This window comes from Danio rerio, chromosome 20 (assembly GCF_052040795.2).
Source record: "Danio rerio strain M-AB ecotype USA chromosome 20, GRCz13ab, whole genome shotgun sequence".
Taxonomy (NCBI): Eukaryota; Metazoa; Chordata; class Actinopteri; order Cypriniformes; family Danionidae; genus Danio; species Danio rerio.
In genome coordinates, this window is record NC_141040.1 from 4,842,543 (window position 1) to 4,855,636 (window position 13,094).

A 13,094-nucleotide genomic window follows, 5' to 3' on the forward strand; every position below is an offset into this window, starting at 1 on the left:
TTTCTCTTTGCAACAATGTAGACTTTTATTTGTGAAAAAGTACAATACCTTGTCTTACAAATAAGCGTATGAAAGAACTGAAAGAACATTGCAAGGCCATAGGAAGCGTTTCACAGAAGTGAATCTGTGCTGACACCACAGCTGGAGCGGCAGCTTTACACCAAACCATACAGTCAACACAGACCATCAGGACAAAACACGGGTGTAAGAAAACTTTGTACAGATTCCAAAAAAAATGAACTAAATCACTCAGCTGTTCCAGTAAAACCATCATTTCTTTTTTTTTCCAAATCCAAAAATTCTCAAAATCAGCTCAATGTTTAACTCCGTCTGCCCTTTTAAATCACGATAAATCAATCAAAACTCCACATTAGGAAACATAATCCCAGCATATAAGAAAACGGAGCTGTTTAAAGCAAATAAAAGTGTGGATCTCGTCGTCTCTTATCTAAATATATACATGAAGACATGATAAAAATGAAACGGCCAGCACTGGTCTCCTCAGAGCACGAATCAAGAGCATGCTGGGGAACACTAGCTATTCCGCTCCTAATAACCCCCATAATTAATGCCCTGCTAAGCAGCGGAGCAGAAACCATAGTGTTTACGCTAATCTCAGACTGATTTGGTTAAATTACAGCTGCATTAGTGAGCTAGAATCATCTGGACGTCGTCTCCTCGTCAGATTAGTGCGGTCATTAGTTGAATGCATCTCCACCTACCGAGCACGCCTCATGCTCATCTAACACCTTCAGCTCTGTACAACATACGCAGGATTGGTCTCTAGTGGACCAACTGAACCCTGGAATATAGGAATTACAAGACTTTTCCTTGATTTACGAACAAGAACTAAAAAATAAAGCGTCAGGTCAAAAGAAAAGGATAGCATGTGCTCACACAAACACATTAAATCACATTGAGGATTTCGTTCTTGTGGGGAGGATGTAATGTGTGTTTTTTTGTTTTAGTTTTTTTGAGCAAGAGAAGGATATGAGAGAGGAAAACAGGGAAGTGTGTGTGTGGAAGAACAGAGCTGCCCTCTTGTGGAGAGCAGTGTTGCACTTGTGCAGGAATCGAGGGGGATTTTCACCTCCTGAGATTGAGACGAGCTGAAGACTGGGCCGCTTCTACCTGCTGAGTCGGAGCTTGATCGAATTCTTGACCACAGGGATGGGGTTGTTTGGGAGGACCGGGACGTCCGATAGATCAGCGTTGGATGTTTTCTGTAGCAAATTAAAAACGTGTATCAGATTAATTTCAATTTTAGAGGATGCACCAAAATGAAAAGTTCTGGGTCGAAATTCTGGATGCGCTTACCAAACCAAAACTGATTTGTAATATTTATTAATTTATTCATTAAATATAATTTTGTATGACTTTTTACATTTAATGTGCACAATGAAATTAAAACTGACCCGCAGAACCACACACAATCTAGACAAACCATATATGGTTACGACGAATGTTATTAACGTCTTCTCGGACATCGTCATCAATATAATTAAATAAATAAATAAATATATAAATAAATAAATAAATAAATATATATATATATATAAATATATATATATAAGTATATTATAAAATATATATATATATATATAAATATATATATATATATATAAATATATATATATATATATATATATAAATATATATATATAAATATATATATATATATATATAAATATATATATATATATATATATATATATATATATATATATATATATATATATATATATATATATATATATATATATATATATATATATATATATATATATATATATATATATAAATATATATATATATATATATATATATATATATATATATATATATATATATATATATAAATATATATATATATATATATATATAAATATATATATATATATATATATATATATATATATATATATATATAAATATATATATATATATATATATATATATATATATATATAGTGAAAAAATATTGTACACAATAAACAATAGTGCTTCACAAATATGGCGAACAAGAAGGGCGAATGGTGATCATTGTTTCTAATCGTCATTCAGTATAATAGGCTGAACAGTTTTCTATCAGTCATCATAGATGGTCAGTCATTATTTACCTGACACAGTCAACATAGCAGATACACGATTGCTGGCCTTGCTGAACGATCTAAATTGGACAGTTCATAATGGATTAATTTATAATGAGGGAAATAATAGCAAGTTAATATAGGCAATATATTAATATTTTACTCAAGCAATTTAATAGTATTTATTAGCTTAATTTTCTGATAACTTTTATTAATGATTGGCCACAATAAATACTATAGTAATTTATACCAAAGTAATATATTGTTTTTAAATACTTTTATAAAGTACTGGTCATTTTTTGTAATTATAGTTGCAAATATATAAACAAATATAACAAAAATAGCATTACAAATTAACTGGTAATATATAACAGTTGCTACAGTTTAGTAAAAGATAGTAGTTTATAATTAAATAATCAGTTAAGATTAAATAATATATACACTATAATATATAATTTTTAAGTTACTATAGTAATTAATTTTAATGTCACACATTATTGTTTGCTTTTTATATTTTACAACAAAGCGGTTTTAACAAAGTATAATAATATTAAGAGGATATTAAGAAATAGTTTATTACATTTAGTCCTGTGAATGTGGACACGTGAATAAAGTCAAGAGTTTAACCAATTATTTTTATTTACATAATTTGAACACAAAAACTGCAGAAACATTAAAATGACTGTTACGATATAATATTGATATAATGACTGAAATGGTAAACCATATTTGTGAAATACATTAGGTGGCGATAAGGCTCCTAAGGAGCTAGTTAAGTTACCATATATGGTTTGACTTGATCGTGTGTGCTAGATGGTGTGTGCCTGAAACGTGTGTGGTTCTGCAGGCCTGCAGCTGGATAATATTGTTAAAACTAGCCATATGATTTTGTTAGCTTATGTTACTACTTTTTTGGTGAACAATTCATCTGTGCATGTCATTAAGAAAAAAAATGATTTGCCCTTCTAATCTTTAGTTGACATCTAAAAATCCACGTCCAACGGTTTGATTTCAGTTCTCAGATTACGTCCGTCTAAGGTAATGGGCGTGGCTAACATACTTAACCACGCCCCTCCAACTGTCAGTTTTTACAACAAACAAAAACGCTGAGCATGTGGTGTCCGTTAGGTTGTAAAAACTCTTATCCGGATCTTTCTGAATAAAGTGCTGATTTTCCCACATCCAATCATGTTGCAGTAGAAAGAACAAGCCACGCCTACTGTTTTCTTATTTAATATTGTGCTTTATCTAGAATCTGCGTCACAATATGAAAAAGCGGTCGCAGCTTCTAGTTCACATGGACTTTAACCAAAGATTCAAGAATACACAAGACATGACAATACTATAGTTTTGAAGGGGGAAAAACGTAATGGTCTCTAAGCTGAATGAAGCCAAGCCTCCTAGTACAGCAATATTTTTGTCCATTTTTGTCTTTCAGTTGATCATTTTCAGCAGCTGGTTTTTGACAATGTCTTTGCTTTTCAATTCTTGGAGGATGAGAGAGCTCCAGGATTTCATCTAAACCACCTTAACTTGTGTTCTAAAGATGAACAAAAGTCTCAGGGGATTGAAACGACATGAGGGTGAGTAATTAAAACACATTTTTTTTGTTTTCGGGTGAACTAACCCTAAGAACAAGCCATTACCTGAGCAAGTGGAACCTTCTCTGCTGTGTCCTCCACCTGAGAATGCCAGGAACTCGTATCATTATTTCCACATATTCACTAATAATCATTAAAACACCCTGCTTTGATGATTGGCTCACCATTAATTCAGTCTCTGTTTTCAGTTCTCCGTCTGAAGGAATCACTTCAACGATCTGCTTAAGATAAAAACAACACAACAATCACGACACGCAGGCTGAAACTCTGAGCGATGAAGATGACAGACAAACTGCCTCTTCAAGTTCAGAGGCCAAGACGGAGAGAAAAATGTCGTTTTGCTAACAAAGAGAAAGAACAATTAGCCATTACCGCTGGAGCCACATGGCCATCAGTTTCACCTGAGGACTTTGCTTCTGGGGCTGACAGCTAGAAGAGCAGGATTTAATTAGATTTTTAAAAAATATTCATAACAACCAACTTAAATATGGATATGTGATGTGTGTGAAAAACACATTTACTGTCTTAAAAAAACAAGATGTACACACAAATGAACATTTGTGTTGAAATGATTGACATTCACTGTGCAAGAAGGCAAGTAATCCCTCTTGAATGTCAATAATTACAACAAAACAGTTAATTAGTTTGTACATCTTGTTTAATTTAAGACACTAAATTTTTTTTTTCCACAAATTAGGTGTGTGTGATATAAAATTGTTCATATAATGGCGAAATAAAATAAAACTTTACTGGTAAGACTATTTTAAGGTGTCCTTGTTGCACATTCTCCATGTACTTAATCCAGTAATTAAAATTAATCATGAATAATAACATCCAACCAACCCTAAACCAAATTCATATTCCAACCCTAAACAAAGTACACTTAATTCATTAACATTACGCAGTAGGTAAATTAATAGTAACAAGGAAACCCTAAAAATTTATACTTATAAAGTACTTTATTCAATTTTTTTATATATAAGAGAAGTTAATCTTACGTCCTCTACTTTGGCTTTCTTGGTCATCTCATTCTCGAGGGCAGAGGCAGGTCTCTTAACAGCAGGTTCAGCAGATAAACATGGACTGGGCAGAGGGTTCTGTTCAGAGGGTTTCTTTTCAGACTGAATAGGTGAAGTAGACTGAGGAGGGGCCGCTTCTTTTCCAGAGGCATTGCTGCTGGAGGTCCCATCAACTGCAATAAACCACAAAAAAAAAATATATATATATATATAGTAGTTTTAGTAATATTAATGATGATAATTAAAAAACATAACAATAAGTGCTGTCAAACTATTACAGACTATAAAAAGTTTGCATCAAAATACAAGTATACCGTACACATTATGTACAGTATGCGTGCAAGTCAGAATTATTAGCCTGTTTATTTTTTTCACCAATTTCTTAACATAATAGTTAATAACTCATTTCTTAAAACTGTTTTATTTTATCTTTGTCATGATGACAGTAAATAATATTTGACTAAATGTTTTTCGAAACACTTCTATACAGCTTAAAGTGACATTTAAAGGCTTAACTAGGTTAATTAGGTTAACTAGGCAGGTTGGGGTAATTAGGCAAGTTATTGTATAACGATGGTTTGTTCTGTAGACCATCGAGAAAAAAAAATTAGCCTAAAGGCGCTAATAATTTTGTCCTTAAAATGGTGTTTAAAAAATTTAAAACTGCTTTTATTCTAGCCGAAATAAAACAAATGAGACTTTCTCCAGAAGAAAAAATATTATCAGACATACTGTGAAAATTTCCTTGCTCTGTTAAACATCGCTTGGGAAATATTTAAACAAATAAAAATTTCAAAGGAGGGCAAATAATTTTGACTTTAACTGTATGTTTTGATTATTTTTTCAACACATTTATAAACATCATAGTTTAATAACTTATTTTACTAGATATTTTTTACAATACTAGTATTCAACTTGTTTGATACTTGAATACTTGTCACAGACTTAAAATAATGAGTTAATGAATTATACTTTTGTTAAATGTTTTACTGAGATGTATTGTTGGTGATTGGATGAGTGTTGGCCTGATTAGAATAGTAAGACCTTTTTAAAATGATTTTAGACCTACAAGATACATTTAGGTATGATAATTTAAGACTTTAAGGTCTAAAATTTAGTTCTTTGAATTTAAGACATTAAGACCCCGCAGACACCCTGACATCATTTTTATATAAATAAACATTGAAATCAGAATTATTAGCCCCCCTTTGAATGTTTTTTTCTTTTTAAAATATTTCTTATCTGATGTTTAACAGAGCGAAGAAATTTTTACAGTATGTCTGATAATATTTTTTCCTCTGGAGAAAGTTTTATTTGTTTTATTTCGACTAGAATAAAAGCAGTTTTTAATTTTTTATGAACCATTTTAAGGACAAAATTATAAGCCCCTTTAAACAATTTTTTTTCCCTACTAAATTAGGGGAAAAAAAAAACGGGGGTCTGGTAATTCAGGGGGGCTAATAATTCTGAATTCAACTGTACATGCATGTGCATACATACACTAGACCAAGGGTGCACAAACTTTTTCATATGAAGAACCAAAAACTAAACATCACTGAAAGCCGTGGGCCGAAGATAAATATACCAAACTATTTTATATTGCAAAGTTGCCATGGGTAATTTCCTAAATATTTAAAAAGAAAAAGAAAACAGCACTTTGAAATATTAACTAAAGCAGTAAAACTTTAGTTGAAACCTATTGCAATAAAAACATCAACAATCACATTTATTTGCTCACCAAGTCTCTGCATTGTCCTCCATCAGTCGGGTGACAGTATGTACATTTTAAACTAAATTACAGCATTTAACATTTCACTTTAGTTAGCTGTTTTTTGTGGTTTAACAATAAAATAAACAACTAAAAGATTACATTAAATTTGAAATGACAATCATCATTCTCCCTCTCTTCTCAGATGGGCCAAATCAAAGGTTACCTTGGGCCAACTTCGGCCCTAGTTTAGACATCACTGCACAAGACAAACGTCATGTAAACATGACCTTTTATTTTGAATGCAGACAGCACTAATGCATCTGTGTGAAAAGAGTGATTATTAAACATTTAAATAAATATATTTAAATATATAGGGTTAAGCCCCAAGTCATACCACTAGCCAGGTGTGTGTTTTCGCCAGTAGCCTCTGTTTTTCCCTGCAGTTCTGAGGTGTTTGTGGCGGTCCCAGTGGATCTACAGCGAGACACAAAGAGAGAGGATTTAAAAAGAAGTTCTGTAAAGGTATTTATTCCTAAAATATATAATTAAGACTGCTTTGACTCTTTACCCCTGAGGGCTGGGGGCTCGGGCTATCTTTGCAGCTGAAGGGCCCGTTGGGGAGGGAACTGACATGCTGTTGTCGCTGTCAAGTGAAAGGTCCAGATTGCTGTCATTCATTGCACGAACACCATCAGATGAATGCTAAAGGGAAAAAAAGGAGATTGACAAAATAAATAAATGTGTTAAAATGGTTTTAAAGTTTAAAAAAAAAATAATAATAAAAAATTGATTTATATAACTGCTGAGCAAGAAATGTAACATTTTAAGGTAACAAACCACCACAAAAACTAATATAAATGTCTATACCTCAATAAAATGACACTTCAGTACAAATTTAATGCTCCATGTAAACTGTACCAAAAAGTCATGGCAGTCAGAGATGACTTATACCATTTCAATATAAATTTAAAATAAAGAAAGTCTGAAAGCGTAAACACAAAAATCAGATCTTTCCAAAAGCTTAGTAAAATAAAGGAATAAATAAACGTACAAACACACAATCCCAGTTTCACTTAATACTAATAAAAAAAACACAATGAGCACTATATGCATCTTAATTTCAACAGAAGCCCTAGTTTGATGAAAACTTAAAGAGACTTTAAGAAGACATTTGAGAACCACTGCTCAACTGCCAAAATTCATGATGGAATTAATCCTAAAATGGTTTATTAAAAATAATCTGAGGCTTCAGGACACAAAACGAATGAAAGAAATATTTTGGTTTAAAAAAATATAAATAATTAAATACAATAATTAATTATTTAATTAATAAATAAAATTAATTAATAAAAATAAATTTAAATAAATAAAATAAAAAATAATTAATAAAAAATTAATTAATATTATATATAAAATAAATTAAATAAAAATTAACTAAATAAAAAATTAATTAATTAATAAAATAAATTATTAAAAATAATTAATAAATAAATTAATAAATAAATAAATTAATTAATTAAACTAAAAATTATTTGGAGAATCTATAAAAAAAATAGAAATGTTTTTCACTTTGGGACACAAAATTAGTGGAAGAAATCTTCTGGCTTAAAAGAATAAAAAAAGAAATAAAAATAAAATACAAAGATTATTTGGGAGGAGGAAATAAATACTTCATGTGTACTCATTATTCGTAAGTCTCAAAAAGATGTTGCTAATACTATTATTTGACATAGAGACTTCTGTTGAAAATCAAAACATCCCCTCAAAAAAAGTTGCCAAATCAAAAGGACAAATGAAGGCTTGCCTTTCTCTTGCTCCTGTGAATGGCGACTTCGGGCAGTAGTTGATGCAGCTGTTTCCTCTTGACATGCATGGCTGTGATTTTCATATCTTGCTCAAACATTTTACTAGTGATCGCTTGACGATAAACTACAGCCAATCAAAAACAAAAGCAAAGTGTAAATCTACTGAACAACAGCACTGTTGACTCTTTCTGCACGTTTTCCTTTAGATATGCTGAGAATCTTACCTGTGTCTGTGAAGGACTGGATGTCAAACGTCAGGTCCACATTAAGATTTTCTGATCCCTCCATTTTTTTGAACACAATACCTATTACCCACATTGTGCTAAACTCCTCTCTGTACACACACACACACACACACACACACACACACACACACACACACACACACACACACACACACACACACACACACACACACACACACAGTAAAGAGCATGTCAAAACTTTCATCTGCCTTTTGACAATCATTGAGTCTTTGTAAAACCCTAATGAAACAAGGACAAGTTTAGTACCGTAAACGTTTTAGCATCGAAAACAATTAAAAACTAAAAATTAAGCAGGTGCTTGCCTATTACTAATTTACTAGGTGTTAATATATATTTGTACATGGCTGTCTAGAATACTCGAATCTGATTGGTCAGTCTTCCATTCCAAGATATGTCATTCTGAGATAACAATCGCTAAATAAAGCAGGCTCATCTGGAAACTTCGAATCCCCTTGACTGTCAATAAATACGTTCAAATCCATTCCGCATTCATATGCATCTGCTTGTCTGTCACTGCATTTTTTTAAATTGTTTGCGTCATCTTGTGACTGAAAAATCAGGTTAGTGTATACTCCATCAGCTGTTTTCATTTTGGTCAGCTTTGCTTTTTTGACTGTTTAGCGCCATCTTGTGACTAAATAATGCGTAGGTTAGTGAATACTCCATCAGCAGTTTTTGTTTCTGTCAGCTTTGCTTTTTTGACTGTTTAGCGCCATCTTGTGACTGAATAATCAGCAGGTTAGTGTATACTCCATCAGCTGTTTTTGTTTCGGTCAGCTTTGCTTTTTTTTTAACTGTTTGGCGCCATCTTGTGACTATATAATACGCAAGTTATGCCGAGTTCAGACTGCATGGTTTTAGCCCTGATTTTGACTCGCCGACAGGTTTTGAGAAATCGCAGACAAATGCCTAAAATCACAGGCAAATCGGTGCTCGTTCAAGCGAGTGACGATCACAGTGTGAACTATCAAAGACGGGAAATAAGAAAATCGACGATGAGTCGCTGACATCAGTGAGATATTTGGCATGCTAAATATCTGGAGCTGTCGGCGATTCACATCATGCAGTGTGAAATGTGTTCTGATTGAAAATAACGTCCTTGATCACCTACAGCCAATGAGAGAGCAGCATTAGTAGTACGGGTACCTGCAGGCATTTTCAGTTTATTTGGACCCAAAAAATGGAGGAAAAACAGTAAACTTGGCAGGAGCACCGTGTGTTTGACGTGTCATCTGGTCAAAAGGTTTAAAAAAAAAAAAAGTTGAGCAATTGCTAATTCTCTTCGAAAGCCAGGTGAGCAACACGCGTTTATAAAGCTAAAGCCTTCTTTTTTTATTATGTTCTTAATAACGAAAGATATATTACATGACCTCGCTGTGTTTCCATGTCACTTCAGGCTCGTGTTTGGTTGTGAGACGTAGTTTGGACAAAGTTTTCTGTGATTCTTCCTATTTTAAAGTCATGCAATGTGAAATCTCCTGTCGCCGTTCCATCCTTCAGTGTAAACCCAGCAGCGACAGAACGCTACCACAGATAGTCATGCAGTATGAAAACATTCGTGACACGACTACTTTGACAATTATGCAGTCTGAACTCGGCATTAGTGTATACTCCATCAGCTGCTTTAGTTTCAGTCAGCTTTGCTGTTTTGATAGTTTGGCGCCATCTTGTGACTGAATAATGCGCAGGTTAGTGTATACTCCGTTAGCTGTTTTCGTTTCGGTCAGCTTCGCTTTTTTGACTGTTTGGCGCCATCTCGTGACTGAATAACGTGCAGGTTAATGAATCCTCCATTAGCTGTTTTCGGTTTGCATTTAAATTAATAAACTATTACGGATTAAAACAATGTTTTTTGCGTACTTTTTATGCTTTGTGGCAAGTAGTCATGTCCAGGGCAAGAGCAAGCTTAACTGTCGCTCTAGGCAAAGAACGATCACGCCACCCTCAAATTGTGGGGGGGGCATATGGGGTGTTGGGTCGTGGACATAACTGGGGCCGCGAGTGTTGAGGGAGGTGTCGCAGACGCCGTGATATAACCGAGGCGACGGGGGCTGAGGGAGGTGTCGCTGACATAACTGAGGACGCGGGTGTTGATGCAGGTGTTGCAGACGCCGCCCTAGGCGATCGCCTAGGTCGCCTCTATGGACGCGCCGACCCTGGTCATTTCATAAGTGTGATAAAGTACATCCAGAATTTTCACTGAATAAAGCTCTCTAGTCTTATACAAATAACAACCTCCTGGACGTACTTTATCCCTTACGTATGGCTGTATATTACTTAATATAGTACCAGGCTGTTGAATGCTTGATGAACTAGATAGATCTAGATATAGGCACCATTAATAAAGAATTAAATCCTTAAAATCAAGTGTCTTACTTGTCATTTCCCTCTTTTGGTCCCGGGAATGACTGTGGATTCACATGAGCGAGTGTAATGAATTCATTCTTCTCCAGGTTTCCCACGAGGATTCGGATCTTTGATTCCACAAGGCCAACCCTGTCAGACAAACACTACATTTAGTCCTAGTCGAGCACATTTTGGGAGACAGATGCAGGGGACACGAACAGAACATCGGGCTGGGCCAAATAAAATAAGCTGTACTCACCACTCTAAATGCTGCTTCTCTGTCTGTGCGCTTGCTAGCAACACTATATAATGCCTTGGGACATAAAAGACAGAACAATGCCATTACATCCTTTAGACTAGAGCTGTTGAATTAAACCCGGCAAAAGCCTACAGGGCCGTCCTGCTGCCCCCATCACACTGACACTGTCCTGTTACACCTTTCTCCACAAACAATCTCTTCAACACAGCTGGGATCTCTCATAATCAAATGCAGCCACGAGCACACTTCATTTCACACACTATAAATGCTTCTCTTTAAGAGCATATTTTTTACAAAATCTGACTAGAAACATAAAGAGAGTACATTTATGGTGGTCAATTATTTTAATCAGACAAAAAAAATATGTATCTTTAATCATTTTAAAGTAAAAAAGAAAACATAATATACAAGTTTATGAATTGTATATATATATATATATATATATATATATATATATATATATATATACACATACATATATATATACATACATATATATATACATACATATATATATATACATACATATATAAATTTTTAAATTACAGAGAGTATGTGAAGTAAAACTTCATAACATTGACCTCCAAGTCACTTGATATGGGTTACTTGTAATTTAAATAGACAACCTAATACAAACTAATGTAGTATAAACTCTTTTTAGGATTATATACTTACAAAAAAAGACCAAAAAAATTAATGAGACTTAATGAGAATTTTTTTTTGTTAAATTTAGCAAAGTACCAAAGCAACGAGTCGCAAATTCTTCATTTGACCACAACTTTAAAAAAGTAGAGCAAACTAAAACATGCAGTTTTCTTTTACGAAGCACCTCAGTTTGGACACTTTGATTGCATATTAGCTAGTCTGGAATGAATACAATGAGAGCAAGTAAACCAATTATACGTAAGCCATTGTTTGAAAGCAGCTGTGTTGTCTTTAAGAGAGAAATAATAGTGATTATAAATGGATTACCACAGTGAACTGCATACAGTCGCTGCATCCTCTTGTGGGTGGGAAGATTTTGTCATAATGTGAAAGGTTTTCCGAAACATTACAATGAGCTACGTTTATTATAAAAGTATAAAAACACAAATTAAATAATACTGACCCACTAAAACGTCAAAGAAATGTCAAGCACAATGGATATTCACTTATAAAAGTGTCCTTCAAAGAATGAAGATAATAAACATTATACTAACAACAACAATGTGTTGAAATGTCTGTTTGTTTAGTCTGAATCCAATATGTTTTGACTGAAATCTTGACTTCAAGTCATAGCGATTAACTTCACACAACATTTAAAAGAAAAAAAGGAATACAAATAGGCTAAATGCTAGACATTGACGGAAATTGAAAACAAAATTAGGAACACTATGAAAACACAGACTAACAAGAAATACATTGTACGAATTGTGAACTAAAACATTTTATTTTTGAATTGTATACAAATTATTATAGCACAAGAAAATCAGTCAAACTTTCTTTCTTTTTTTTTTTTTTAATAGAAAGCCATTTAAATACCTACCTTTGAAAAGTAAATCAAATTAACCATCTCCAAAAAATTATTACTAACATTTCAGGCATGCTCTACAGGACTGATACACATTTTAAATGCTGAAGCGTCATAAAAAAAAGCCATCCATAAGAATAAACTGATGGTAGGCAAAATGCTGCGTTTATTTCAGACTGATGACATGGATTACATAAGGTAGTACTCGTGGATGGGCTAGGAATGCGTGTGGGTGCAGTTTTGTGAAATAAATCTTTATTGAAATGATTAATTCTCACCATGTGTGTCCAACAGGATATGCAGCTTAATACATACTTGTATTTCTGAAAGAAGTTTGGTGCTTCAAATAGTTTGGACCAATCTGCTTTATTCTGCAAAATTTCATCCGTGATTGCGAGACCTGCGAGGAGTTAAAGTGGAAACGTGAATCAAACGGTGAAGAGAAATATCAGTATAAAATGCTAATCCGAAAACAAAATGTGTGTCA

The 13,094-nt window shown here is 33.3% G+C and overlaps 1 protein-coding gene across 4 annotated transcripts in view; it reads right to left on the reverse strand.

The window, feature by feature from the left end:
* The window catches only part of papola (poly(A) polymerase alpha), a 26,192-nt gene continuing 13,098 nt past the window's right edge, over window positions 1-13,094 (reverse strand). The window contains exons 12-23 of one of the 4 annotated variants that reach the window (NM_205758.3): window positions 12,923-13,007; window positions 11,098-11,151; window positions 10,869-10,988; window positions 8,451-8,560; window positions 8,226-8,350; window positions 6,990-7,123; window positions 6,816-6,895; window positions 4,690-4,883; window positions 4,064-4,120; window positions 3,856-3,909; window positions 3,737-3,772; window positions 1-1,223 (exon numbers count right to left, since the gene is read on the reverse strand). In NM_205758.3, coding sequence (NP_991321.3) covers window positions 1,128-1,223; window positions 3,737-3,772; window positions 3,856-3,909; window positions 4,064-4,120; window positions 4,690-4,883; window positions 6,816-6,895; window positions 6,990-7,123; window positions 8,226-8,350; window positions 8,451-8,560; window positions 10,869-10,988; window positions 11,098-11,151; window positions 12,923-13,007 — 1,145 coding nt within the window. In that variant the 3' untranslated portion in view covers window positions 1-1,127. Of the gene's footprint in view, window positions 1,224-3,736; window positions 3,773-3,855; window positions 3,913-4,063; window positions 4,121-4,689; window positions 4,884-5,506; window positions 6,099-6,144; window positions 6,896-6,989; window positions 7,124-8,225; window positions 8,351-8,450; window positions 8,561-10,868; window positions 10,989-11,097; window positions 11,152-12,922; window positions 13,008-13,094 lie in introns of those variants that run through there. The other 3 variants (XM_087296517.1, XM_087296518.1, XR_015517525.1) reach the window with 3 other exon arrangements.